General features: G+C 54.5%; 2 protein-coding genes across 5 annotated transcripts; one reads left to right on the top strand and one right to left on the bottom strand.

The window, feature by feature from the left end:
* The first annotated feature begins 858 nt into the window (after nt 1–858).
* On the top strand, nt 859–5401 carry CD74 (CD74 molecule). 4 transcript variants are annotated; one of them, XM_030503550.1, is made up of 9 exons: nt 859–1172; nt 2362–2537; nt 2646–2737; nt 2835–2888; nt 3127–3219; nt 3362–3455; nt 3871–4059; nt 4358–4447; nt 4649–5401. In XM_030503550.1, the coding sequence occupies exons 1-9, from the start codon at nt 874–876 to the stop codon at nt 4654–4656; spliced, it is 1095 nt and encodes a 364-aa protein (XP_030359410.1). In that variant the 5' UTR covers nt 859–873; the 3' UTR covers nt 4657–5401. The 4 variants fall into 4 exon arrangements, with proteins under 4 accessions (XP_030359410.1, XP_030359409.1, XP_030359412.1 ...); XM_030503549.1 differs by having other exon boundaries at nt 3124–3219; XM_030503552.1 differs by lacking the exon at nt 3871–4059.
* Nucleotides 5402–5957: 556 nt separating this feature from the next.
* TCOF1 (treacle ribosome biogenesis factor 1) lies at nt 5958–26633 on the bottom strand. Its single transcript, XM_030503548.2, is given in 19 exon segments — nt 5958–7008; nt 7547–7644; nt 9621–9953; nt 9956–10013; nt 10016–10194; nt 10763–10991; nt 11734–11819; nt 12071–12320; nt 12816–12989; nt 14757–14899; nt 15063–15219; nt 20063–20332; nt 20974–21210; nt 21654–21748; nt 22533–22890; nt 23170–23276; nt 23966–24108; nt 26169–26224; nt 26474–26633. Coding segments are annotated over 19 exon segments (3165 nt in total). The 5' UTR covers nt 26585–26633; the 3' UTR covers nt 5958–6927.
* Between the last annotated feature and the right edge of the window lie 626 nt (nt 26634–27259).

Genomic DNA, 27259 nt, shown 5'->3' with positions numbered 1-27259 from the left:
TGCTCACCGCGGCCTCAGCCACTTTCCAGCCCTGGGGCTGCGTGTGGAGGTTTGAAGGTAACCGGTGACGTCCGGGCTGTTGCTTTTGGTTTCACACTTGGTTTCACTTCTGCTGAACCCTGGCCATGGTTGTGCTGGATCCTGGCGCTGGAACTGCCCCGGTGCTGGGCATGGGGTGCCCGGCAAGGCCAAATCATGGCTGAGCGCTGGTGCTGGGGATGTGTCACCCCCAGGGTGCCCTGGGTGCTGTATAAAATCACCTACAATGAGCGTTATGGGGTGGAATGGCTGCCCTTGCACATGCAGCACTAGCGGGGCTGTGGGGTGGGCTGGGGGCCCACGCTGCCCCACTCCCACTGGTGCTTTGGGGGTCACACACCTTGAGGGGCTTCTCCTCTCCTGGGTTTGGGGGCTCAGCCCCCCAGAGCCGTTGCAGGTAGGCCAAAGGGGGTGCTGCAAAAGGAGGGGGCTTGAAAACACTCGATGGTCCTTTAATCATCACCCCTGCAGCCTGAGAGGTGCTGGCCAAGCACCCCCACCCCGGGGGGGTCCAAAATGACCCCAAATAGAGGGGTTCATCCAAAGTGCAGCTTTTCCCTTGCAGCAAAGGTGAGTAAAGAGGGGTGTACCTTGATGGCATGGCCCCTTGGAGGGTCCTGCTCAGCCTCTGGTGTGGGAAACCCTCCCCACGGCATCCCACCTCAGCATCCCACTTTCTTCTTCACGCATTGCCTCCATCTCCCCATCCTACCTCCTGTACCCCAAATCCCACCTCTTGCCCCCACCCAGGGGTCCCAGAGCCCTCAGGCCCATGGCACCGGGTGTCACCAGGCTGTACATAATGACCCACGGGTGGCAGTGGGGTGGGAAGCGATGCCCCACAAGGTGCCTGTGGTGCTCACGGCCGCATCCAGCATCATCTGCGGACCGGGGACCTGCCGAGCAGAGGTCTGCCTGGCAACAAGTGATGCACGTCCCGGCAGCCAATGGGGATTTTTTCTGCCCCCCTCCCGGGGGGTGTCGCGGGCAGGGTGGGGCCGGGGGTATTTCCCGCAGCAGCACTCGGGGTGCTCATTGTCCATCGAGGTGCTCGGTGCAGCCATGGCCGACGAGCAGCGGGATCTCATGTCCAACCGCGGCAGCAGCATGCTCAGCATCGGGGACACCCAAAGGTGCTGTGCTGGGGGCACGGGGATGGGGGGCTTGGGGAGGTGGGGGTCATGGGGAGGGCAAAGCGATGGGGATGTGGGGCAGGAAGGGTGTTGCGTGGCTGTGGGGTGGACCACGCAGTGGAGCCGGCAGTTAGGCCACGAGGGCACGGAGTGACCGTGGGGCAGAAAGCTGGGACCGTGTTGTGGCTATGGGGCACTGTGGAGGCAAGAGGGCTGTGGCGTGGTTATGGAGTGGAAGGAGCTGGAGCATGGCTGTGGGGCGGGCAGGGGCACGGGGTGGCTATGGGGTTGAGGGGGTCATTATTTCTGGGGCGATGGGGACATGGCATGGCTATGGGGTGGACAGGGGAACAGCACGGCTATGGGGCAGGCAGGGACACAGCGCAGACCCGGACCCCAGCGAGCTCTGTAGGGACACCCCCATGTCCCAACCACCCCCATGTCCCAACCAGCCCCATCTCCCACCCCGCCGGGGGCGCTCCCAAAACTTCCAACCATTCAGGAGCCCGGGAGCTCTGACATCATCAGTCGCCAGGCAGACTTCGGGGCGGCGAGTCCCGCTCCGGACATCGGCTGCGGCAGCCGGGCAGCACCCAGGGGTGCCCGCACCTCATCGGGCACCGGGGGCTCCCTGCAGCCCTGCTGCACCCCATCAGCGCCCCTTCACCCAGGGCAGGGTCTGGCAGCGTGGTAGGCGGCTGCAGGGCGCTCGGCTTTGCCTTCCCTTGGCGTGGAGAGCGATGGCAGCAGTGACGCCTTCGCTTTTTGCACCAAGTGTTAGCACCGAAGCGCAGTCTGGCACTCCATGGACATGTCCCCTGCCCCCTGGGATCAGAGAGGCTTCAGGGAGCTCCATCATTGCAAAAGGCAATGCCCAGAGCGATGCCGTGCCCCCTAATCCCACATGCCCGCACCCTCCGTGCCCATCCGGTGCCTCCTCCCTCTCACCCCGCGGTGGTTTTCGGTTCCCCAGCGTGGAGGAGGGACCTTCACGCTGAGATTTCACTTCTGCACGTCGTGATGGGGGCAGTTTGCGCTTGTCTGGTTGCAAAGCCCCTGGGAGGTGGTGATGGTGATGGTGGGGTATGAGGACATCCGCTGCTGGGGGCTGGGGCTCCCCATGGTGCATGGCAGTGGGGTTGGAACTGGATCATCTTTAGGGTCTCTTCTATGATTCCCTGTGCTGCAGGTCTGGGCTGGGCCGCAAAGCCACCCTCTCCACGCTGTCCGTCCTGGTGGCCCTGCTGATCGCCGGCCAGGCTGTCACCATCTACTTCGTGTACCAGCAGAGCGGGCAGATCAGCAAACTGACCAAGACCTCGCAGACCCTGCAGCTGGAGGCGCTGCAGAGGAAGCTGCCGGCCAGTCAGTAACCCCACGGCACCGGCGTGGTGATGGAGGGTGGTTGGGAGAGGGGACGGGTCCTCCCTGGACCACCGGCCCCGGCGCCTCTCACTGCTCCTCCCTCTGTAGGTGCCAGGCCGGTGAACAAGATGAAGATGGCCATGGTGAACAGCCCCATGGTCATGAAGGTCCTGCCCCTGGTCCCCTCTGTGGGCAACGTGGTAAGAGATGCTGAGCGCTGCGTGGCTGCTGCCCGCTGCCCCCGGGGCTCGCTGCCAGCCCTTGCACTCATGCTGCCCCTTTGCCTTTTCTCTTGAGGCCTTGGCCCCGGCCAGCAACAGAACCGAGGACCAAGTCAAGCACCTGCTGCTAGTAAGGTCCCCTCTACCCTTACTGACCCCATCGCTGCCTCCTCCACTGCAGGAGGCGATGGGACTCTCTGCTTCCAGCTTGCTGTGCCTTGGCTGGCTTTGGGGTCCATTGGGGTGCTCAGAGCTGGTGGGAGCTCCTGGCGCCCTGCACTGTCCGTCTGGCTGACATAAGCAGAGCTTCAGCCCTCCCACCTCGTTTCTCTCTGCCCTGTCTCACTGTGGTGCTCGCTCTGCAGCAGGCAGACCCCAGGAAGACGTTCCCAGATCTGAAGGACAACATGATGAACAACCTGAAGAGGCTGAAGAGCACCATGACTGATGCGGACTGGAAGGTCAGTGCTTGCTGCTGTCCTACTCACCCCCTTTGAGGAGGATCCTGCTCTGGGGAGGGACTGGGGTGTCCCCACCTTGGCCCAAGCTGGAGTCTGGTGCACCCACCCTGTAATGGTTAATGTGCTGCTCCCCTTGCTGCAGTCCTTCGAGTCCTGGATGCACAAGTGGTTGCTGTTTGAGATGGCCAAGAACCCCAAGCCAGAGGAGGAGCATAAGGCGGTCCCAGCAACGAAAGGTACCAGGGATGGGGGCTGCTGAGCTGAGGAGGGTTGGGATGGGCCCTTTGGGAACAACCACCCGCTGTAGGTGCCACCATGGGGCTTTCCAAAGGCAACCAAACCCTCATCCCTTGGCCAGTCAGTCATGGACCTCTTCATTCCATGGGGAGCCTCTGGTTGGTGGTGTTTGGGACATCACAGAGCCGCTGCTTGTAGGGTTTTTGAGATGAGTGAATGTCTGAAAAGCCGGAGCACCACCCCACATCCTCGGTCCTTAGCTGGCCCTAGAGCTTTAGGTCACCACAGTGGGGCTTCTTCACCTTCCAAGTTGAATTCACCTGCTCTGGATGAGAAGCTCCTGCAGATGCCAGGCAGCAGAAGGGCCAGGGGGGGTCCCTCACAGTGTCTCCCCTTTGTTCTTGTTGCCCTTAGTGCTAACTAAGTGCCAGGCGGAGGCCAATTCCTGGGGTGTGCATCCGGGTCGGTTCCAGCCGCAGTGCGATGAGAACGGCGACTACCTGCCCAAGCAGTGCAATGCCTCCACGGGCTACTGCTGGTGCTCCTACAAAAACGGCACCAGGATTGAGGGCACTGCTACCCGGGAAGAGCTGGACTGCGAGGGTAGGTCGCCAGGGAGGGGAAGGAGAGGAATGAGCAGCCTCTGTGGATGCTGCTCCTTGTTTTGGTGTAGTTAGGGAGAGCTGACAGAGAGCACAGGGTGCCCAAGCTGTAGGGAGCATCCCTCATTGGTGCCAGCGTGTTAAGGCTGGAGGGGTCCCTAAACACAACTGAGGTGTGAGGTCAAGGTCTTCCATCACCCCCCCCGTTGCCTCCAAACCTGCAGCTCATGGGGTGGGTGCAGGCTCTGCCTCGGTGCCCTCAGGGCATCCAGCACCCACATCCTGCCCTCCCTCTGCAGATGCTGCCACCGCTGCCCCTCCTACCAGCCCGGAGCTGGAGGAGATGATGTTCTCCGGGGTGGACATGCTCAGGCTGGGTGCGGAGAAAGGTGAGTCCTGGGATGGGGAAAGCCCTGGGGGCTGCAGCAGAGGAGGCCGGGGGCTATGGGAGGTACATGTCTAGTCCCAAGAGCCGGGGCAGCACCAGGCTGGGGAGGTGGAGGTTGTGATGGAGACACAGCAAAAGCAACCTGGGCTTTGGAGGGTACTGGAACATCTCACTGACTCCCTGCCCTCTTTTCCCCCCACAGTCAACTAGAAGAGGACGCCACGGCTGCCTGTCCAGACTTCAGCATCCAGCTCACATTTAGTTTCTTTGCTCTATCTCATTTCTGCTCTTACACTGCTTTTCCAAGGCGATTAACAGCGGGTGCCCCTGCCCCTCGAGGCATCGGCTGTGCCCCTTCCCCTGCTGCAGGGCCAGGCTGCCACCAGGACCAGTGCCAGAGCCAAAGTGTTCCCCCAGGGTGGGTACAGCAGGCTGGAGAATGATTTCAATGGTGTCAGACCCCTAAATCCTGTTCCCTTTTGCTCACGGGCATCCCACAGCAGCCAGACAACACGCACAGAGCTCACCCTGCTGAAGAATGAGCCACTAACGCTTTCTTCCACTGAATGAACATTAAAAGCAGCAAAACAACCTCCACCAGCTTCTTAACTGACCCCCGTAGGTTGAAGCCCTGTTAGACTACAAGAGTAGAGGGATTTCATTGTGGAGTGCTTGGTTTTGATACATGCTCACCTTCAGCTTGTGCCTTCAGGCTGGAGCACGGCCTCAGCAGTGGGTAACAGCGGGCAGAGGAGCTCACCCTGGAGCCTGAGGGGCTTCTGATTCTTCTGACTAGAGCTGATAGTTCCTTTATCAATGACCTTACGAGCTAATTATTTCCAATAAACCTTTTGAATAAGAAAGCCTTGTGGGCAGCTCGAGCCGGGCAGCGCCTGCAAACAGCGTGCACTGTCCTGGATCATTTTTAATCTCAATAAAAAACAATTCAAGGACACTTGGACATCTGTGCCTCCACGCAGGATCGGACACAGACCTTGCACATTCCTGGCCCAGCAGTTGTTCAATCTCTGTGTATACTGGGGATCCCCTCCATGGTCCCTTTAGGTGAGTCCAGCACTGGTATGAGGGCAGCAGGCAGAGCCTGGAGCCAGGGTGCGCACTGGGAGGGAGGAGCACAGGGGGTTCTAGACCCTTTATTCATCATCTCCTAAACCCCGGGGCTGGGAACGAAGTGAGGAAACCAGGTACATCCCATACGAAGTGCAGGGGAGCAGCAGGCTGGGTCTGCACAAGGTGATGTGCCAACCTGCAACACTTTAGGAATGAAAACCCCCATATAAAGCCATGCAAGAACACCACATGGGTTAAAGTTGAGGAGCAACAGCCCTTCTTGTCCTTAGGAGCAGGCAGGGAGCAGTTAATCTCCCCGGGGGATGAAGTGATGCCTACAGGGGAGATGCTGGGCTCTGCTCTCCTACCTGCAGCATCCTTTAGTGATGGCTGCCCGGCCCTGCTCCCCTCTCTTCCCCTGGAAGCAGCTGAAAGCAAAATCTCCTGGTTTTCTTTATTTTGTATTCCATAAAAAAACCAACAACCCCACAGAAAATGACACCGTCTCAGCCAAGAGCAACTGCTGGACACAGCTGCTCAGTGCAACTCCAGGGACACAACAACCATCAGTGTTGGAATAAAAAGTAAACCCAAGAGCTCTCTTCCATAGTAGCAAAAGGACTGACACCACAAATCACAGGAGGGGAGAGGAAAAGAACGGAAAAAGGTAGAAGTTTCTCTTAAAAATATAGCTCTGTGATGAGGAAGGAAAGCAGTTTCTGCAAGCTGGCTCTGCTCTGGTCAAACTGCCTCCTTGGGTTCAGTTCTTGTGCAACAGGCGAGCCATCGTGAGTGAGGGGCAATAAAGAAGTCTCTGGGCCCCAGAGCAGGGCAGGAGGAGGCAGAAAGTTACAGTGCTCTGCTCTAACAGTCACAGTTAAAAGAAGTTATAAATTATTATTAAAAGGAAAAAAGAAAAAAAAAAAAAAAATAGGCTGGAATTCTCCTGATGAGCTTCCTTTTCCTCTCTGCTGTGTGATCTTCACCCATAAATCCTTAATCACAGGGATGCGGTACCTTTGGGGAGAGGAGTTAAAGAGTTAGGGATGGGGAGGAGGAGAACAGCCTTACAGCTGAGCAGAGCGAGGGCAGAGTCATCTGGTCCACTTCCAGGCGCCTACAACACCACCATCTATTCCACATTACTTTTCCAAGCTCCCTGTGCTCAGCAGGGACAGACAGACATTGCCAGAGGCCGCTGATCTCTGCTGCTGACAGAGGACAGCAAGGTCCAGGCTGGACATCCAGTTCTCAGCAGCTAAAGAGTTGAGGTCAAACACATCCCGAGAAGCCAGCACGCTGCTGTGTGACTTTCCTTACATCGCTCCACTCCCTGGCCCTCTGACCCAAGGCCAGGCTGCCCCAGTGAGCATTCAGAGGGCGCATTGTCTTCCCAAGCCTGGGCCAAGGTTACTGCTGTTCAGAGGTACTGACAGTCCCCACAGGCCATGTACCTTCTCGCAATCCTTCAGGCTCAGCCGCTTTCTTCTTCTAGAAAGACAAGGGTAAAAAATAAATCAGTGTCATCACACCCCAAACATAAAGGACACAGCAAAGCCACAAGCCACGGAGGCTTCTTGGCTACCATCTCTACAGGGACATATCCATTACAAAGAACATCCTATAGCCTCCCTCTGCACCCTTTCCTAGCCCTTGGGATGGAAGGCAGTAGCCTGCCAAGCCTGGAGCTCCAGTTTCTGCTGAGAACTAGATGAACAGAGCTGAAGAAGAGCACTTCTTCCTTGGGCAGATTCTCTGCCACCAGAAGGGCCCCTGGGTTTGACCCTTCCACGGAAAGGGATCTCTCCTTGAAGACCAATACAGGAACAAGCTCATCTTCGAGCCACCCCAATCCCAACCACCCAAAGACGAGGGTATACTCAAGAATAGCCACAATTAGCTGCAGCCTCTTCTGCATTGCCAGCAAGGCCAGGACACAGCTCTGCTCCTCTCCAGAGGATGCTGCCGTGAAAAGTGCAGTTCAGAACAGCTCTCCCTGTGGTACACCACTGCAGGGTCTTGCACATACCTTCTTCTTCTTGTGAACCTCAGCAGAGCCATCTGCTACAGGATCCCCTTCAGAAGTCACCTTTTTGCTCTTCTTCTTTTCTTTGCCAGTCTTTTTTTCTGGGAGAGGGAAAGAAAAGTCAGTTGAGAGGGACTCTGGTCCTGTGAGCCTCTGAGATGGAGCGGAGAGTGGTAGGAGCATCTCCAGTAAGTTTCTCATCAAACCCGAACCTGAGCAAGCTTTCCAGAGCCCTGCTACAAGGCAGCTCACCCAGGGCTGTTTCTCCAGCACCTCTGACCCAGAGTGGTTTGATCCCTCCATCCATGCGCACGTGTGGGCAGAATTACACATCGTCCCTTTCCTTCCACCTCCTGCTGCTCACTCCCCTGAGGAACCCTTTCAGTGCTGGAGCAGCTGGGCCAGAAATGCCAAAACCAGAGCAAGGGAGCTGCTAACACCGCATGGACACAAGGTTCAGCTCAGCACAACTGCTCCAAGAGCTCCCCCAGGGCAACAGACCACACAAGGGCTCATGGACAGGGTGTCTCCTCCAGAATGAAGGGCTGCAGCTCCATGGAACAGAAAAACCCCAGCAGATCTGGCCCTCCCATTCCATCTCTGAAGAACCTACAGGATCCATCCAGCACAGAACAAGCTCTGGTTTGCAAATGCAGCCTGCACCGCAAAGAAAAGAAACCTGCCTTTGCTTTAGGGCAGCAAACAGCATCACAGAGCAGTGTGCAGGCAAGAGGGGCAGGAAACACTTAATTGGGAGCTGCAAGCAGGAGGCTGGAACAATCCTCCTCTTTCTCCAGGGGTTTGAAAGCAGCAGTAATAGCCTCGAGTCAAATCTCTTGACTGAGCTGTTCGCCACGCTGCAGCACAGACGCTGCTCAGGCAGGGCCAGGAAGGGGCACTGTCACCCCACGGCGAACAGCAGTAGATGACACAGCAGATGACAGCACGGATTTCAAGGCTGATCTTTTAAAGAGGCCGGCAGCAAGGGGCTGTGTTCAGGAAGCTCTGACTAACACAAAGCCCTGCACGCATGAACACTGGGCTGCTTCTGCCATGCCCACAGCATGGCAGGGACCCTCTGCCTGCCATCCCCAGCCACAGTGCACCTCAGCTCTCTGTTAGTGTGTGTTGTTTGCCAGAGAGAAGCCAGGGCAGGGAGCTGGGTTAGCGAGCTGTTCTGCATTGGCAGACACAGAGCAGTGCACCACGCAGAGTGGCAGTGGGCACGACACAGCCCTTGTGGCTTACAACCAGCAAGAGCTCTCCCAGCACAGAGGGGCAGGAGAGCCTGGCTTGCTGTCTGCAACACGAGCTGGTGCTGAGACTGCAGAAAAAACACTGAAGTGAGATGTTAAAACCTGGCATTGGCTTTGGGATGGGCCAAGAGCAGCTGGAGAAAGCTGCCCATCGTAACGGTACCTGGGGTGTTTGGTTGACAGCAGGCTGAAGAGGAGCCAGCTTGTGGCCAAGAATGCCAACAGCATCCTGACCTGTAACAGCACCAGTGTGGCAGCAGGGCCAGGGCAGTGACTGTCCCCTGTGCTGGGCACTGGTGAGGCTGCACCTTGAATCTGTGTCAGTTCTGGGCCCCTCACTACAAGAGACACATGAGGTGCTGGAGCGGGCCAGAGAAGGGCACCGGAGCTGGTGCAGGGCCTGGAGCACAAGTGTGATGAGGAACGGCTGAGGGACCTGGGGGGGTTTAGTCTGGAGAAGAGAAGGCTCAGGGGGGACCTTCTTGCTCTCTACAGCTACCTGACAGGAGGCTGGAGGAGGTGGGGGTTGGTCTCTTCTCCCAAGCAACAAGATGATAAGACAAGAGAAAACGGCTTTCAAGCTGCGCCAGGGGAGGTTTAGATGTATTATTAGGAAAAATAATGATTTACTGACATGGTTTAGTGGTGGCTTTGGCAGTGCTTGGGTTCACAGTTTGGACTTGATGATCACAAAGGTCTTTTCCAGCCTAAATGATTCTATGATTCTAAAAGGGATGCAGCCAAGCAGGAAAGCTAATGGGAAAGAGGGTGCTACTCACAGCTGCAAAAACCTATTAGCAAAAGCAGCCCCAGATGCTTACTTTTAGCTGCTTTTTTCTTTTCCTTGCTGCCTGGCAGCTTCTCCAGCTCTCCAGCTGCTTTCTTCTTTTTTCTTTTTGGGTACTTCTTCATTAGCTTGCACTTTCCGCTTCTTCTCCTTGGCTGCCCCACGGCCCCATCCTCTCCCGGATGTTTCCGCTTCTGAGACATTTTCTGTTTCTTGTTCTCTTTGTCTTTGCTCTTCGATGCTTTCACAGCCTTGTCTGCTGCTGCGGAAGGTTTCTTCCTTTCCTTCTTTTCTTTTTTCTCCTTTTTCTTCTTCTTCTTCCCTTCCAGCCCTTCCACTGGTTTTTGCACTGGAGGAACTTTGGCCCAGTGGTCTCAGTTTCACTCCCCAAGCTTGACTCCTCTGATTGTGGGACGGTCAACAGTGCCACGTGATGCTGGGGTCATTTGTGCAGCTTTTGCCCCCAACATCATTCTCTTTCACAGCCAGGGCTTTCTTGACTGGGGAAGGCTTGAGGCTGGCCATGACCTGGCTCCATTTTTCCTGCCACCTTCTCTTTGTTGGAGGGCTCCTGTGGGCTTCCTGCCCTGGAGGAGGAGGGTTGTTCTCTGCAGAAACAGTGACAACAGAGAGAAAGACAGCTCAGGGAGCATTCATTACATAGACCACAGAGTTACTGGAGGATGGAAGCATGCACATGAAGAGGAGCATCTAGTTCTCCCCCTCGCAGGCAATCCTGTTGGCCATCGCAGCTGCAGCAGGGCCAGGGAAGACACCTCAGCCTGAAATCAAGTATCTGGCAAGGGAAGTGGGTGACAACAGCCACAACAGCTTTGGCTGTTGGACCTTCCATGGAAGCCATCACTACCACAGCAGTGTGCATCACTTTCAGGGAGAGCCCTCCTCACACTCATTAACTGCATTAATCATTGCAGGTAAAGCAGAACTGGACGAGGCAAAGGCACGCAGCACAGAGCCTCACAAGAGGGACATTCAAGAGGAGAGGGCTGTGCTGTGGCCAGGGGAAGCCAGCAGACGGCAGCAGCACTCCACGCTGCTGGGCTCTGCGGTGGAGACACAGCGGGAGCAGGGCCCTGTCCCAGTGTCAGCCTCGTGTGCCAGCACCGCTTTGCTCCTCAGCCAGGCAGATTCCAGCCCTCGCCAAAGGAGACTCACCTGCTTTGTGGTTTGTAGCCACCGGGTCCACGTCTGTGTCAGAGTCACTGCTGTCGCTGCTGGAGCTGTCGGCCGGGGCTGCTTTCACAGGGGCCTTGGCGAGGGAGTTTGCAGCAGTCACGGCTGCTTTCCCTTGCCCTGCTTTGCCCACAGCCTGGAGGGGAACAGTCTTTGGTGTCTGGGGTGTTGTTGGGGTCCTGGAGGGGCCCGAATAGCCTGTGAGGAGGGACTGAAACAGCACAGACACACTGAAGAGTCACAGCAGGGCAGCCTCCTACACACCAGACATGCAGATCTGTCCCTGCTGCTATTGCTCCCGTACTCCAAGTGAAGAGCCCACCTTTGGCCACCCGCAGAGAGATCCTGCCCCGTTCAGTCAACCCTGCAGAGGGGCCGGGGCTGCCAGGAGAGGGGCCAGCACTGACAGGCGCTGGCTGAGCTGACAGCAGCAAGAGCTGATGGCCAGAGGTTCTCCTCTTTGTTCTTGCCCAGTAAATGAGGCTTGGGGGAGGCTCCTGGCCATTAGCATGCACCCATGCACAGCTAATGCACTGCAGATGTGCTGCACGCCCCACACGTTACTTACAAAGGGAATTTAATGGCTTGGACATGGGTTAAGTTACAAATAAATGTGAAGAAAGAAATCCTGCTGCTATTGGCACTGTGCTCCAGTTCTCCTGGATTAACCCTTGCAAGGGACCACCTCCTCCCATCCCCTTCCCCCAGGGAAGGCACCATGAGCCCCGGATCCAAGGCCTGGCTGCCTGGAGAAGCATTCCAGGTTCAAAAGCTTCTCTGCCCTCACCAAAAGGGCCCTGCTCACAGCACTGCACTGGGGAGCCCCCACATCTGTGCTGGCAAACCCACTCAGCACCTCCTGTGCTATGGCTGCGAATTCAATCCTCTCTCTGTGCTACTTAAGAGCCAGTTGGCAAGACCGAGGAGGATCCCATCCTGCTCAGCTACCATACCTGTGATGCTGCTGCCTCCTCCTCCTCACTGGACTCTGAGGAGGAGCTGTGGGCTGCCTGGGTTCCTCCTGGTTTCTGCAGTGAGCCTGCTGGAGGAGCACAGTTCATCCCATTAAACCCACCACTGCTGCCTGGGGCTGAGCCCACCCACCCAGCACAGCTAATGCCACCAAAATGCCTTCTGCATCCAAAGCAAGCAGTGTCCTACCAAGCTGGAGAGGAAGAACCTCTCTCCAACCACTATGTGAAGGTGACACACCTCCCACAGGGCACCAAAACACTGTCCCCACCCTGGCCTGGCCAGCAGCACCGAGAACATCTTCTTGGGAGAACTGACCAGGTTTGGGGGGCTGCTTGGGTGCCTCCTCGTCGTTGCTGTCCGAGGAACCGCCGCTGTCTGTGGCCTCCTCTGCCTGGGCGGGCGGCACAGCCTGGTTCAGGCGGGTGTCCTGCGCTGCCTGCGGGCCTGGCTTCCTTGACGTGCCCGTGGGGCTGCCCAGGAGCGGAGCAGCCTGTGGCGTGGCAGCGCTGCCTGGGGGAGCTTTTCCCACAGGAACCGTTTGCTTTAGGCTAGAAGCAGTGGGGACCTAGGGAGAAGAAGATGAGATGCATCTAGAACGAGGAATGTCATGTCCATGAACTGTAAGAACAAGCCCATCTGCTGCAGGCTGTGACCACCTCAGCCCTTCTTCAGCCAAACTGCTCCAGTTAGTGTCAAGGTCAGCCCAAGAACCTCTCATGCAGGGCACAGAGACCACATCTCCCCTGGCCCAGAGATGAAGCAGGCAGCTGTGGCCAAGCAGGCACCTCCTGACTGTACAGGACACTGCTATCACAGAAGGAGGAAGAAACCAAGCAGCCAGCTGGGAGGTGGGAACAACAAAGGTGCCACGGTTACCTCATGTGCCTCATGTGCTCATGTGCCTCACCTTATGGTGCGATAACAGTGGTTAAACCAGAGCAGCCCCTTTCCCCACCCTCCACAAACACGCTCCCTCAGCTGGGGACAAGGCACCAGCCTCAGACTCCAGCAGACCCATGTCTCCAGGGAAGGTCCCCACTTCAGTCTCCTCTGTCATTACCTTTTCTGCCTCCACCTCTTGATCTGAGGAATCGCTACTTGAGCTCTCGGACACGCTGATAACTGGAGGAGCAGCAGGGGCTTTTATCCCCTTCTCTGGAGGCAGCGTGGCATTAGCCTTAGCAGCCACTGCGCTCAAAACCTGGGCTGCTTTGATGTTCTGCTGGGACAGAATCTAAAATAGATGAGAAAGAAAATCAGGACAGAGCACAACTTGCAAGGGAAAAAAGAGACAGATGCATAGAGCAATCCACCACTAACTCCTGAGCCCTTCCATCATCAGCACAGCACCAAGGCTGCTGCATTAGCTCAGTGCCCCAAAGGCACTCATCCTGAGGGCAGGCAGGCAAAACGTGATGTGCTTGCAGGCTGCGAGATCCCTACCCACTGCAACACCAGCAAGACTGCTTTTGCAAACCCTGCTTTGCAAAGTGGGCACTTGGACTCCACGATGTCTCCTACACTCTAAAAATCACACATTGCGAGTTAACTGGCAACAGAGACAAAGCAAAGACACCAACCACAGGGCAAATCTGCCTTCAGATCCACAAGCAAGCCACAGTGCAGATTAACAAGAAGCCGTTTTGTTGCCTCACTTTTGAAACCTCCACGCTAAAAGTAAGGGGGATTAAAAATAGAAGAGCCAGGGGCATGGAAATCAGACACTGACATCAAGTCCAAGACACAAATGCGAGCAGAGGAGGGAGTAGGAGCGATGAAGGAGCGCTCAGCCTCCTGGTTTGTGTTACACACGAGGCTACGTGAGCAGCCCTCCCTCCTCCCCAGCTCCCTGACAAGCTGGGCCTTTGTGGGCTGACATTTCCCTCACACAACATCTGGCCTTCAGCAGGGCAGGCAGTGCTCCGCCGTGCTGAGAGCCGTCAGTGCGACGTGAGCTCGCAGCGGTCCTGCTCACAGCTCCAGTTACTGCAGCGTTTTATCCAGCCCTTGTCCCATAAACAGGCTTTAATGCAGCGCTGCTCAGGCTGGCTGCCTGCCCAGCAGCCCTTCCCATGGCCACAGCATCAGGCCAGCACGGGGGAGTTTCCTGGAGCACACCTCTCAGCAAGGGTGCTGGCCAGGCAGGGGACACACGTGCAGGACAAGAAGAGCACTTGGCCACTCAGCCCTGGGCTCAGAGCACCAGCCAAGCCACCCACTGTTCCTACTGTTCCACGTAGGAACAGCAGCCACGTTCCTCAGTCAATGCTGCTTCACGTGGTTTCTTTCTCAGGCTCAAACTGCAGCAGAGGTGCAGAGAGACCCAAGACAGCTTCGCAGTGAGGCAGGTCAGGCCCAAGGAAGCTCAACCACTGCTCTGCAGGACCAGCACGGAGACACAAAGAGATGTGACATGAATAGGCTCAGGTGAGAGAGCTGGGACTGGTTCCATGACACACAGCAGTGCCCTCGGCACAGATATGGGATCACCTTCCTTCTCCAAGGCAGAGGTCTGGCTCCCCCAGCTGAAAGGCAGCAGGACCACTGTGCTACCCTCCAGGGCAGATCCTTCCAGCCTCCCAAAGACTGTAGCCAGAGAGCTCCAGCCACTCCACATCCCCAAGGGTTTGGGAGGAACCAAGGAGAAGGTTGCCTCGGAGCTACCCAGGTCATGGAAAGACTCTGCCTGCAAGGATTTGGCTGCTTTTCCAGCCTAATCCCTGGCGTAAGGCGAAGGGGACAGAGTCCCAAAGGAGATCTGGCCTTGTGCATCTACTCATGTTCCTGCCGAAACATTCACACCCTCCACTGCTCTCTCACACTGCGAGCATGCTGCAGCCAAAACACGTGCCCAAGGCTGGGTCAGCGAGACCCAGGGATGCCACCAAGAAAACCTGATCCAGCCAGCAGGAGGGTTCCTCTCTGAGGGTTCTCTCATCACCAACCTACCTACCTCCTGGGTGTGCAGGACTAACAGCATCCACACCCAGCAGCTCCTTACCTGAGAAGGGGGGACTATTTCCTCCTCTGAATCTGACTCCTCGCTGGAATCATCGCTGCTCTCCGCAGGTGGAGGGACTGAGGCTGCTGCTGGAGCCGGCGCCTTCTTTACACTTGCTGGTTGGGGCACAGCGTTGGTTTTCACTGCAGGAAAAGCATAAAAGATTGTCACCATCAGAAAGAGTTGCTCTCCATGGCTGACCAGAGCAGGAGCTATCACAACAGGCTGGGCCATTCCACGTGCAGGGCAGAGAAGGAAACCCACAAGGATGCAGGTGAGGGATGCTGGCCGCTACCAGGGACTCACCAGCTTGCAGAGGCTGTGTCGGTGCCGCAGGGGACTCCTCTTCACTCTCAGAAGAGTCACTGCTCCCACTTCCCGAGGCCTGGCTTTTCAAGGTGCTTCCCACTGCTTTAGCAGCCTGGCTCAGGCTGGGACCGGGGGCAGGCTGTTCTGTTAACCTCTTAACCGAAAAGAAACACAGGCCCAGAAATGAGGTATTAGTACAGGTGTTGTCCAGGAGTTTAAATGCAGTTCCAGCTCAAGTTGGGTTTTGTTTTACTCTTAACACAGCTGTTACTAACACTAAGTCCATCCCTGGCCTGTCAAGATTGGAAGGGGCTTCAGTCACTGCCTGAACTGAGCTGCTGAAGACAAATATCAGCACCTTTAGCAATATGCTTCTGAACAGGAAGCCTGAGGGTGTTTTAGCTCATTAGCACACAGGGTTCATAACACCAGTTCCTTACTGAGGCTGAGACACTGGCTGAGCAGGAGCCTGAAGGCAGGAGAAGCACTGCAGCCCTGAGATCCTCAGTCCAAGTAAGCCCATCATTTAAGCTTGACCTTACCCCAGCCTGGAGAATTAATAGGAGCTGGGAAATCTTGTGCTAAATGACTTGCAAGATTCAGAGGCAGTATGAGAGCAGCTCCATCCTAGAGCTGCTGGAGAGCTCAGCATAGACACAGGGCTGACACAAGCGTTTGGGAACGCGGAGGGCAGGCAGAGACAGACCAGTATCCACCTTGAAAACTGATCTGTCAACAGGTCTAAGAATTAAGACATCTCCAGACAACAAAACCCTGCAACTCACTTGGACTGTACCTCTCTATAGCACCCATCAACGCTGTGATGTCCCAGAACAGGCCACGAGCCAGTGCCTCAAGCAGTGTGTCAGCACTAGGAAGCCACAACTATCAAAGCACAAGATACACAACTGCCAGGTGAGAGGATCTGTTCCCAGCTCCTCCTCTGCCTTGGGCCAAAGGCTGCAGACACCCCTCCTGCACACTGCTGAAGACTGGTGGTGGCAGAGGGATCTGGTAACTCCACCACCACTGATACTCAAGCAGTGCTCTGCACCCGCTCAGTTTACTCCACTCATGGCTCATCTCTGGGCTGCTCTGCCAAAGAGTCCATCACACTTGCCAGGGCAGGCAGACCCCATCCAACCCACACGTGATGGCAGCCTGCTGCAGTGCTCCATCTCCAGCCACGACACTCCTGCAAGGTGAGAGACTCCTGCCTGGCTGCATGGCCCCTGCCACCCCCTCTCCCGACACAGCCATACCCTCCCAGCCCACAGCAGAGGGTAGCCGAGAGCACCAGCCAAGCAGCTTCCCGGGAGGACAGATCTTCCCCTGCTTCCTGGCACAGCCCTACCAAGGGCTGCCACTGGGGCAGCGTTTATCATCTCCAAGCCAAACACTAAACAGACAACAGCATCTGCATGTTTATCCCATTACAGAACAGCTCTCCGAACAAGCCAAGCACATTTTGACTCTGCTTAGAGAAACAGAAACCTCCACTAAGCGCTTTGGAGGGGGGGACTGCAAACCTCACTTGTCTGTTTTGTTTTGATACCAGTGAGTCACTATCTCCAGGAGAGAGGCCAGATTTGCAGTGCTGAAGAGAGAGAACTACTTGAAGCAGACACAAGAATTCACACGCTCCAGCTTCCCTCCCTCTCGTCCCAAGCACTGCTGTGCAAGGGAGAAGTGTACTGAGATCAGAGCCCACTCACTCACTTTTAAGACCTTCATAGCAATGGGATTGCTATTTGCATCTCCCTCTACCCGGATGCAAAGCCGCACAAGGGCTGCTTCGTTTCCTACCTTAGCAAGAGATTAGGAAAGAACTGCTGTACAGAGGCATCCTGACATAGAAAGAACATAACAGCATCCATAGAGAAACCACCATAAGCTTTACACAGCCTCGGGACTCCTCAGATATTCCTGGGGGGAAGCCAAGGTCCCTCCATCCTCCTCATCTCGGTCACTGCCAGATGGCTGACAGCCACCACGTCCTATGGCATGGCCCCAGGTGGGGTCAGGCCAGTGTTCTGTGAACAGGCATCAACAAAACCACCACACACTCACTGTATAACACGCACAGTTTAACAGACAAGCACACTAAAGCAGACAAGCACACTAACACGAATCAGGTATCTATCTATATGCAGTGAATAAATACAATAGAGCAAATCAGAGAGATATAAGTAAAGCACAGAGCAAAATTAGCAACGCATCAAATCATTACTGCATAGAGAGAACAGGGAATAAGAAGAAATACATCACCAATTACCACCAAATCATCACCCAGGCCCACACTTCAGTCTGGGAAGCCCTGTTGCAGCTGATGCCAGGAGCCTCAGGTAACTGGGAAAGTTCCTGGTGCATCCACCCATAGGTGAGGCTCCGGATACAGCTACAAGAGGATCCTGCTTTTATACCCTTAGAAAAGCAACTGGCTTTATGCCAGATCATTTACTTGTGGGGCTGGGCAGTTTCTTATGATCTCCCTGTCGTCAAACACGAAGGTTAGAGGACAACTGCACCCTTATGTTTTCCTGCCTCCTTCTGACAAACAGTGACAATGAACATAAACATATACACTCTACTGAACACTCTTTGACAAAAACATACTTTGTTACGTCTCTCAGTCATGAGTGGGAATCGGCTCTCAGCTATGTTCCCATCCATTGTACAGCCAGCAGCATGGCTGAGCTCACAGAATGGTCTGGGCTGGAAAGGACTGTAAGATCATCTACTTCCAATCCCCTGCCACGGGCAGGGACACCTTCCACTAGAGCAGGGTGCTCCAAGCCCCTGTGTCCAACCTGGCCTTGAACACTGCCAGGGATGGGGCAGCCACAGCTTCTCTGGGCACCCTGTGCCAGCGCCTCAGCACCCTCACAGGGAAGAACTTCTTCCTTATATCCAACCTAAATCTCCCATTTAAGTTTGAGCCCAGGGAGCAGATAACACAGGCAGACAGCATCTGACAACTTAAGAGCCACAGGTATTGAAGTAACTCAGGGAGAAGGAAAGTCATGAGGAAATCATTTTTCCTGCTCGCTCTGCAGCCCCCTGAGCTGCCTGTGGCTCAGTGCAGTGACTCAGCGCCCGCACAACCCATCTGCCACTCCACTGGGTCCATTTGCATCATGCAGTGCTGCATGACAAGAGGGGAAACAACACCGAGCCACGTGCGCTGAGCACGCTGTAACAATCACACTCCATTGCTGCCTGTGCACCATCAGCATATCAGCACCGGGACCAGGATCTCAGCTGTGTCACGACATAGCACTGTCATCTGCATGGGAGCAAGGACAGGGCTCAGGAAGGGAAAGAGACTTTCCATCTGGTGGGAGATTTGGCCTGTGGTCCAAGATAAAAACTTGCAGGCACAGCTTCCACCAGTGCAGCCTGCACGGGTTTTCCTGGGATGCTAAAGACAGACACAGGTTCTAAACACACATGAGCATCTCATGCCCAGTCCTGCTTAGCAGAAGCTGAAGCATGTCCATAGAGGACTTGAGTGCCACCTTTGGTCCAAAACATCCCACGAAAGAGGAAGCAGAGCAGAATCAGCAGAGCAGAATTAGCAGTTCCAAAAGAAAAGCAGCTCACAGCAACTTTAAGATCAACCTAGACTTTGGTGCCCCATCATCATCCTTCCCCATTCCCAAATAAGCAAACACCTTGTCAACTTCTTTGACTAAATATTCCTGAATCTTCAGGGGTAAACATACCAATTAAGCAGTTCAATTTAAGCATGATGTTCATTTTAATTGTGCTAATCCACCCCCACAGGGAAAGATGAAGCAGCTTCCAACGCTCTGTATCTGTTTGGATCTTGCACAGAAGCCAGAGGAAGTTGCAGGATACAGTAAGTCAGTGGTTAGCATATGCCCAAGTAGCAGATGGTGAGGATGAGCTAAGAAGAGTTTGACTAGGAGGACAGGACTGTGGACACAGCTAAGCCTAATGGTTTATCTTCAGGCTTCACTCGTGGTCTCTGCCTGTAGGCTACTTATACGTGAAGAAACAGCCTGTTTGGCAAAAATAGAGCTTCCCTGATGACAAGCTCTTCCTTGCTGACTGTGGCTGTTGAGAGGTAATCACCAGTTTGCAAGAAGATGCTGAAGTGGTTAAATAACCATTGGCAAGACAGCTACCTGCTGCTGCCAGCTTCCAGTCAACACTGGGGGGAAACAAACCTACCCCAGCACGTCCTTCACCTACAACTCTGCCAACATGGGTGAGCCTCGATAGTTTTACAGCAGGACCCCATGGCACAGCTATCAGAATAGCTGCTCCTGCCACCCAGAACTGAATCTTCACATAGAATCACGCAGGAAGAGAGCAGCACAGAGCCAACTGTTAGAGATCCATCCCCCTCCACCCACCTTAGCAGACCAAGGCTATGAAGACAAAAATGCAGAGCCTTTCTGACTCCTGCCTGTCAATAATGAAAGGATGTGTTGACAAAGAGCCTCCTTTCCAGGACACGTGAGGCTCTGCCCCCGGCTTCCCTTCTTCCCTTGCAGATAATAGCTGCCATCTCCAAAACGCTGCTCTCAGGGCAGTTTCTGCTGGGCCCTGCAGCTCAGAGTCAATGCAGAAGGTCTCTGTACAACATGCCCCCAAGGATGCTCTCAGAAAGGGATCTGCTTCTTTTTGAGTTCAGCCACTTGAGTCCAGACTAAGCTCACGGTCCTTCTCTCAAGAATGGTCCTAAACAAATCCTCACAGGAGAGCCAAGACCAAGCTGTCTGTGACCCCACACACAAGGGTTACAGAGGGACATTCTGAGGGGCAAAGCATGAGTGAAACAGTTTGTATCAAAAAGGTTACCCCCCACCCTCCTCTGGTTTCCAAGTATAAGGCTCTTCCTCTCTGAGGGACTGACATACAACATGCTGCTGGTGTTTCAAGGAGATCAGTAGCAGCATTTTAAGGGATAAACAATTTTTTTTGCATATCCCATCCCTTGGCACTGAGTTGAACACAGTATTCCCTACCTTCTGGCTGACAGGCACAGGATGATCCTCCTCTTCGCTGCCCGAGGAGTCAGAGCTCTCCACTGGCTTTGCACTTTCAGCAGGCTTTGTGGGAGCAGCAGTCCTTCCCAGTGTGGTTTTGGCCTGCTTTGGCACTGCTGGCTTTGGTGCTGGCTTCCCTTGGGAGAGTGGAGGTGTTTTTGCTGGAGTTGCTTTGCCGGAGAGCGATGGTGCTGGTGTAGGTTTCACTGGAGGTGGGACGGCCTGGGAGGATTTTGGAGGTGGTTTTGTCTGGACAAGACAAGAACAGCGTGAAACAAGGCAAATATCACAGCAGCGTAATTCATTTTGCTCACACTATAATCAAGGGAAGAGATTTCAGAGCCCCCTGGGATAGGTGAATGCTAAAGGAAGATTAGCAACTGGCAGGACACAAGGCATCCTTTCATCTAGCTGTGTGGGGATAGTCTCCCAAGATGAGAAAGCAAGAGCAGGAATTCTCCATCAGCCTGTGGTACTACCAGTCCCCTCCAGTGAGGTGCACTGCGGCACTCTGCGCTCTCCACAGTGGGGAAGCTGAGCTCTGCTTCAGTTTGACAAATTAGACACTATTTATTGCAATTTACAGCTGGGAGGCAAATTCAACCATGACAATTTGCCTCTTCAGGTGGGAAAAGAATTGCTGTGGCTTTTTCATTTAAAAGTACTGATGGAGTTTTTGTTATTATCTCTAAGAAGGGCACAATGGCTTGATGAGGACGATGGCTTTGCTCAGAGCAAAGGCATCGAGGTGCCTTTAAACACCCCATGCCTCTTGCCTCCCACCCCCAAGATGACCTTGTTGTACACTACATGCATTTACAATCCCTTTTTGCTGCAATTCCTGGCCCTGGAGGGGCACGCAAGGAGAGACAGAGCTCAGACAGACGCACTTGGGTTACTGATGGAAGTTCCTCATCTTCACTGTCCGATGAGTCGCTGCTCTCTGATGTGTCATTGGGCTTTGTGGCTCCAGGAACCGTTGTAGGAACCGTTGTGGCTGCAGGTTTGGCCTGGGTCGGTGTCACTGCTGTTTGCCTCACTGCATTCCTCCTGAGGGGCACAGGAGTTACAGGTGCGCTTTTCACAGGCGCTGCGTTAACCGGCACTGTTTTCACAGCTGCTTTTGCCTGGGAACAGAGGGAACAAAAGGGAATCACAATCAATTAACATCTTAGAAGAAACCCATTGAGAGCTGTAACTGCATGGAATCTGTTTTAAAGAAGGCTACCTTGCTAATTTGACCAGGACAGGCTTGTTCAGATCCACAGGCTGGGGAGTATCTGAAGCAAACCACTTTCTCCATGGATTGCCTGACCATATCTGCACACCAATCACCTCCTACAGACCAAATAATCTCCCTCAACTTCAGTCACTAAGAGGAACTGGGATGGAATGGCTGATGCTGGCAGGGGTTAGTGGGACTCTCAGCCACACAGCACGTTTGTCTGGCTTTGGAGATCTCACACACCCAGGGAAGGGGGTGTTGTCAGAATACAGCATTGCAGCATTTCCTCTCTACTTCAAGGGAAGTGATTTCCTGGAGACACGGAATCTGTGCTGGAGAGGTTACCTGGACCACTGGAGTTGCAAGCTCCTCTTCAGAGGACGTCTCATCACTTGATTCCTCACTGCTGCTCTCAGCAGCCCCAGCTGCCTGCTTCACCTCTGAAACACAAGCAAGATGTCACAGCTGCTGCCTGCTCTGAGCTCCCTGAGCATGATGCTAATGCGGCTTTTGAAGTCAGGAAAACAAAACGAGCCACACAGAGATCCAAGGGGATTTGCAGGGAAGGGGGCCTAGCCCTGCTGAAAGCACCAGTGGCCTGCTGGGAACAGCTTCTCCAGACAAACACTGGCCCACAAACACCTCCCTCAGGTGCAGGCAGAGATGGGAAATCCTTCCTGGCCACCCTCGGACCCTACAAGGAGCTGCCGAGCCACACACAGCTCCCTGCAGGGGCACCTAGCATGGCTGGACCTCCTCTGGAAAAGAGCCAAGAGAAGGACCATTTTCAGAGCTTCTCCCAACACACATACTTCAAAGCAGTAAAAGATTTCCCTAAAGACCTCAAAACCGAAAAGCAATCACTTTACAAGTGGGAATATGAAGAGAAGATGCTGCAGTGCCTTTCCAAAAAGCTCCAAGCATCTGCAGCGTTAGTACTGCATCTCCTCCAGATATGCTTTTATTTCCAACCCCATAGTGCTGGGTGCTGCCATACAGACATCTCAGCACAGAATCTGCTGCTTGAAATGGGAGCAGGCATGCTGGCTTCATCCCACAGAGCTCCGGAGCTGGCTCTTCTGCAGTATTCTCACTAGGAGCAAGCGTCGCCCTGAGCTTTCCAGCACGGGAGCTGAAAGGCACAAGCTGAAGGCACAGCTCGGACCTGATTCCATGCTGGAGCTGGAGCACACATGCATCTACCACATCCCGCTGGCTCCTTACCCACTCTGGGGGCTGGACCCTTCACAGCCAGTGTCTCTTTTTCCTCCTCACTCTCTGATGAGGAGCTGCTGCCGCTGCTGCTGGAGCTTTGTGGTGCTTTGGTCGTTACTGGTGCTTTGCTTTGACCTACTTTGGTCGTGGCTGTCGCGGCGTGTCCGGGCTTCCCAGGACCAGGCAGTTTCTGCCCAGCCTTGGCTGGAGGTGCAGCTGCAGTTGGTGCATTGGGCTGCTGCTTGTTTGAAACCACAGTTCTGTTTGCAGCAGAGGGCACGGTTGCTTTGCCTGCCGGGACAGTGGGTTTGTTTGGAGAGTGCAGGGAGTTGGTGGCAGCTTTGCCACTCACCGCAGCTGGTGTCACCTACAGGGAACAAAAGAAATTAGAAGCCTGCAGACAGATGAGGGGCTAAATTGGACACAACACATCTTAAACAGTAATCTGGCAGCCAGGCAAGCCATAGAGCTCTTTAGCGAAGCACTTGGGGGACAGATATCTAAGAGAGGGCTTGCACCAGCATAGGAGGGTCATTTAAATATGAATTCCACCCCAGCCCATAATTCTATACATGCTAACAAACCTGGGACAGTCCTGACCCCAGAATACTATCAGCCTTCAAAGCCAAGAGAAGAACTGCCTTACCACAACTGCACCTTTTCCAGCTGGTGTCTCCTCTTCTGATGAGGAGTCATCCTCTTCACTGCTTTCTACATTCACCACCGAGTTGGTGGCCAGAGGAAGGCTGACTGCTGCACGGGAGAGAGCCAGAGACGATCCTGTGAGCGCACCTCTCACATCAGGACGGCCTCTGGTTTGCAGGACGGCCCCGGCAGGCAGGGCAGGGTCCCATCTCCACACCTGCCCCAACACCACCACACTGTCCTTGCAATAGGCAAGTGCTTCTCTCCTCCTCCTCATCCTTCTCCCCACCACCAAGACAAGGAACCTGCCAAAACCTGCTTGTTCCCAAGGGCTGGTCTACAGCAGATGAGACCGAGCCAAAACGTATCAGATACATGGGGTTTTGTTAGACTACGCAAGCCACACCAGGCATCTATCCTCATCTCAAGACAGAGGCTTTACAGACCAACTAATAAGTCCTTTCTTCATCCATGAAACCCAGGCCTGGCTTTGCTGGCCCACACACACCTGGGACAAACTAGAAGGTGCCCCACAGTGGGCAGCGTTGGGTTCCCAAGGCTTCATCCAAGCAACAACAGCCATCCCTCCCCAGTGAATCATAACAGGTTTTTCCTCTAGCTTCAGCAGACATCTGTGCTCCCAGAAAATTCCACATGAGAAGGGGGTGCTAAATGAGTTGAACACAAGGGAATAGCCATCACTTTATGAGCATTTCCTCTATCCGAGCAAGTCGGGCTGCTCCTATACAAGCCTCTGATCCCACTCTCTCAACTCTAGGGAGGTGAAAGGCTCCTACCATTTGCAGCTTTTGCCTTCTCTTTCTCATCCTCTTCTTTCTCTGAGCTCTCAGAGCTGCTCATGGGATCAGGAACTCTGATCTTTTCTGGGATGGCTTCCTCATCATCACTCACCTTTCTTCTCCTGGAATTCGAGGGAGTTCTGAGGGAACAGAATTTGCATCAGAATGGGGGAAAGAAAGGCGTCTTAAAAAGAATAAAAGACAATTCTTCACCTACTCCCAGGTCAGGCTGCTACCTAAGGACAATCAGTGTCCTTCCTCTACAGCTCCTAAGGGGGTGGGAGAGATACCTCTCTAACCTGCAAGGGACAACTCCTTAGAGCAACATATTCCCTGCAATACCCAGAGGAGATACTGCACGTATTTTCTCCTCTGTCCTAGGTAGACTCTTCCTCACTTCAGCAGAGAAGTAATAACGTGTATGGTCAGGCTGGTGCTCACCACAGAGCAAAAGCATCCTACAGGACAAATTCCTTCTCCAGGAGGCAGCTACAGGCAGTCAGTAAGTGCAGCCCCAGGGTCAGGACAGTGAGCCCCGAACAGGTCTTGGTATGCCCCATGGCCAGGAGCAGTGAATCTGAAGACTGCAAAAGCCATTTGAACTTGGGCTCACAGGCCAAAAGGACACAAAAAGGTTGCAGAGAGAATTAAGACAGAAAGTAGCTGGACCTGCAGAAGGTGTGTTGGAAAAAAGGGAGGAAGAGGCCACAGGTGAGCATTAGACACTTCGGCTGTTCAATTGGGTTAAACTGTTAAGCTGAAGAAAGATGTCTCCAGGCTCTGAATCCCACCTGTATGTACCAGAACAGATGATGTGGCTGAAGTATTCTTTAATGTTCTAATGAAAACATAGGTAATGCATTTGCTTTATTATGAGGATAACATTTAGTTGGGCACACATCTGTGTGATTCACACATGCAATACTTTTAAGCCCTGACACACAGTTACCAGAGGCAAAGCCCCTCACTTTGTGCCAGTTGAGTTTATTTTACTTGTTCATCTGACACGAGATTAGTTTAACAATTTGGCCAGTAAAGATTATGCTTATTACTACAGCATTTTAGTAGCAGAGCTGTAACAGCAAGGTTTTTGCAAGCAGGCAAAGCCAAAAGCACATTTGCTGTTACTAAGTCCTGTTCACTACTCTAACAATTTAGAATAACAGGACAAACCACACAGGCAGCTCTAACCCTACAAACCCTTCCTGATTCAGCAGCAGCTGACAACACAGCAGGGACTACTGTGAGAATCTGAGTGACCAGGGGCTCAGGGATACTGTGTGGGGAGAAACAGCAGTGCCCGAGGGCACTTGTTAGAGGGAGGAACTGCAACCCAGTTTCTACACTGCTACATCCTCACCCAGACCCAGTCTTTCTGCTGCTCAACAAAATCATGGAGACACTAGAGCTGGGGCAGCACCAAGGCACGAGCAAGAGACACCTTTGAAGCAAACACCCACTTCCTGAGGCTGCTGCCAGGGCCATGCCGAGGAGCATCTTCACTCCAGCGCTCCTCAGCGCGGGCACAGAATCGCAGCGCCAGATAACCCGGCTCTGCGGCTGCCACCAGCGTCAAACCAAAGCCAGCGTGCACGGGGTGGGTGCAAACGTCACTGCACCCCAGAGAGCAGGGCTCCACGCTGCAGACCTTCACGTGGGGTACTCACTGCAATAACTGCACAGGAAGGTGCTGGGCTGAACATGTAAGGGCTTGAGAGGACAGGCTGAAATCAAGAGACTTCCTCTGGGTCAGAAGATACATGATCTGTGCCAAGGTTTAAGAGCTTTGGTATTTCGGCATCTGCTCTAATTCCCTTATGCGTCAATACTCCTGCAGAGCACGTGGCTTTAAAATGAAAGTGAAACAGAACCAGGGGAAAAGATTTTTGCCAGTAAAGCATGACTGAGCCCCACAATACTCCAGCATTAACCCGACCGGCAAGAATAGCATCAGCTGCTCAAAACTAGAGTGTGACAACTTATCCCCAAGCTCAGAAAATTTCAAACCAAAGTAATCTTTAACATCTGAAATGAATCAATCCGAAACCAGAGGCTGGGAGGAGAGTCTGCTGAGTGCGGTTATCCTCGGAAATACTCTGACAAGGGGAAATTCTAGCACATAAAGCTCACATGTGCCACGCAGCCTGGACGTTAACACAACCTGGAATCTATTCCATAGGGATTTCCCCTTTCGACTTACTTTTCCCAGTGGGTAAAGATATCCTCGAGAGAAGCCGAGAGGGACGGGAGCAGCTTCTGTGGAAGCAGAGGGAACACGAGTCAGCGCCGGGTCACGATGACACCCGGCAGCCGCGGCCGCTCCAGCAAGCCCCGGGATAACGGCGCCGCGTCCTCCCCGCACACCCCCACCGGTAACACCCGCTCCCGGTGCTCCGGGAGCCTCCTCCTGCCCCGCTCAACACGTGTTCGGGGAGGGAGCAAAGTGGGCCCCGTGCCCTCCGAGCGCCGTTCCGCCCGGCCCCGCTGCCCGCCGGCCCGGGTTACCTGCCCGGTCTGCGCCTGCAGCTCTCGGGCCGCCCGGGAGAACCCTCCGCGGAGCAAGTGCTGGTGGATGAGGGCGAGCAGCTCCCGGTCCCCGCGCCTGTCCGCCGCCATGGCGCGGCCTGCGGGTGCCGCGCCGCCACCCCGCGTCACAGCCGCTTCCGCCGCGCTGCCCGATGGGAGTTGTAGTACCGGGGTGTCGAGTTGGGTTTGGGGGGGGGGGGAATAGCGTGGGGGCTCCATCGCTGCCTTCTCGGTGGGCAATGGGGGCTGAGAGAGGGGCGATGGGGGGATAACAACGGGGGTGGGCAGGAAGGTGGCTCATTCAGCGGTGTGCAAGACACAGGGGCTTGGAGCAACATGCTCTAGTGGAAGGTGTCCCTGCCCGTGGCAGGGATTGGAGCTCGATGAGCTTTAAGGTCCTTTCCATGACTCCATGACATCCATTCAGTTTTCCAGCTGTAAAAGCAGAGGCTTCCTATTGCGCGATCTCAAGGCTGATTTAGTGCTGAGGGAATACTGAGCTGCCCGGGCGTTTTTGGGGCTAACCCAAGCAAATGATGAAAGGGACAAGGAGCTGCTGATGCTGAGCAGCTGCTGGAAAGGGGCTGCCCCGTCACCACCCTGCTCCACACTGACACTCTCCAGGAACAACCTGGCTCCCTTCACTTCGGCAGAGGTTTATTTTTGGAGGGTTTAATAACGTCCGTGGTGCGCCCATCGCTTGCTAGAGATACAGGCCCTTTGTTTGTATTTATAGGCAAGATTAAATATAAGCCTGGCTTGGCT

Source organism: Strigops habroptila, chromosome 12 (genome assembly GCF_004027225.2).
Source record: "Strigops habroptila isolate Jane chromosome 12, bStrHab1.2.pri, whole genome shotgun sequence".
Lineage (NCBI taxonomy): Eukaryota > Metazoa > Chordata > Aves > Psittaciformes > Psittacidae > Strigops > Strigops habroptila.
This window is presented reverse-complemented; position numbering and strand designations above follow the sequence as displayed.

Excerpts from the sequence above, each read along its gene's own strand:
- CD74 (XM_030503549.1), top strand. The coding sequence starts at position 874 with ATGCCCCACAAGGTGCCTGTGGTGCTCACGGCCGCATCCAGCATCATC. Across the intron at positions 3,220-3,361 it reads TGACTGATGCGGACTGGAAG|TCCTTCGAGTCCTGGATGCA; the intron begins GTCAGTGCTTGC and ends CCCTTGCTGCAG. Across the intron at positions 3,456-3,870 it reads GGCGGTCCCAGCAACGAAAG|TGCTAACTAAGTGCCAGGCG; the intron begins GTACCAGGGATG and ends TGTTGCCCTTAG.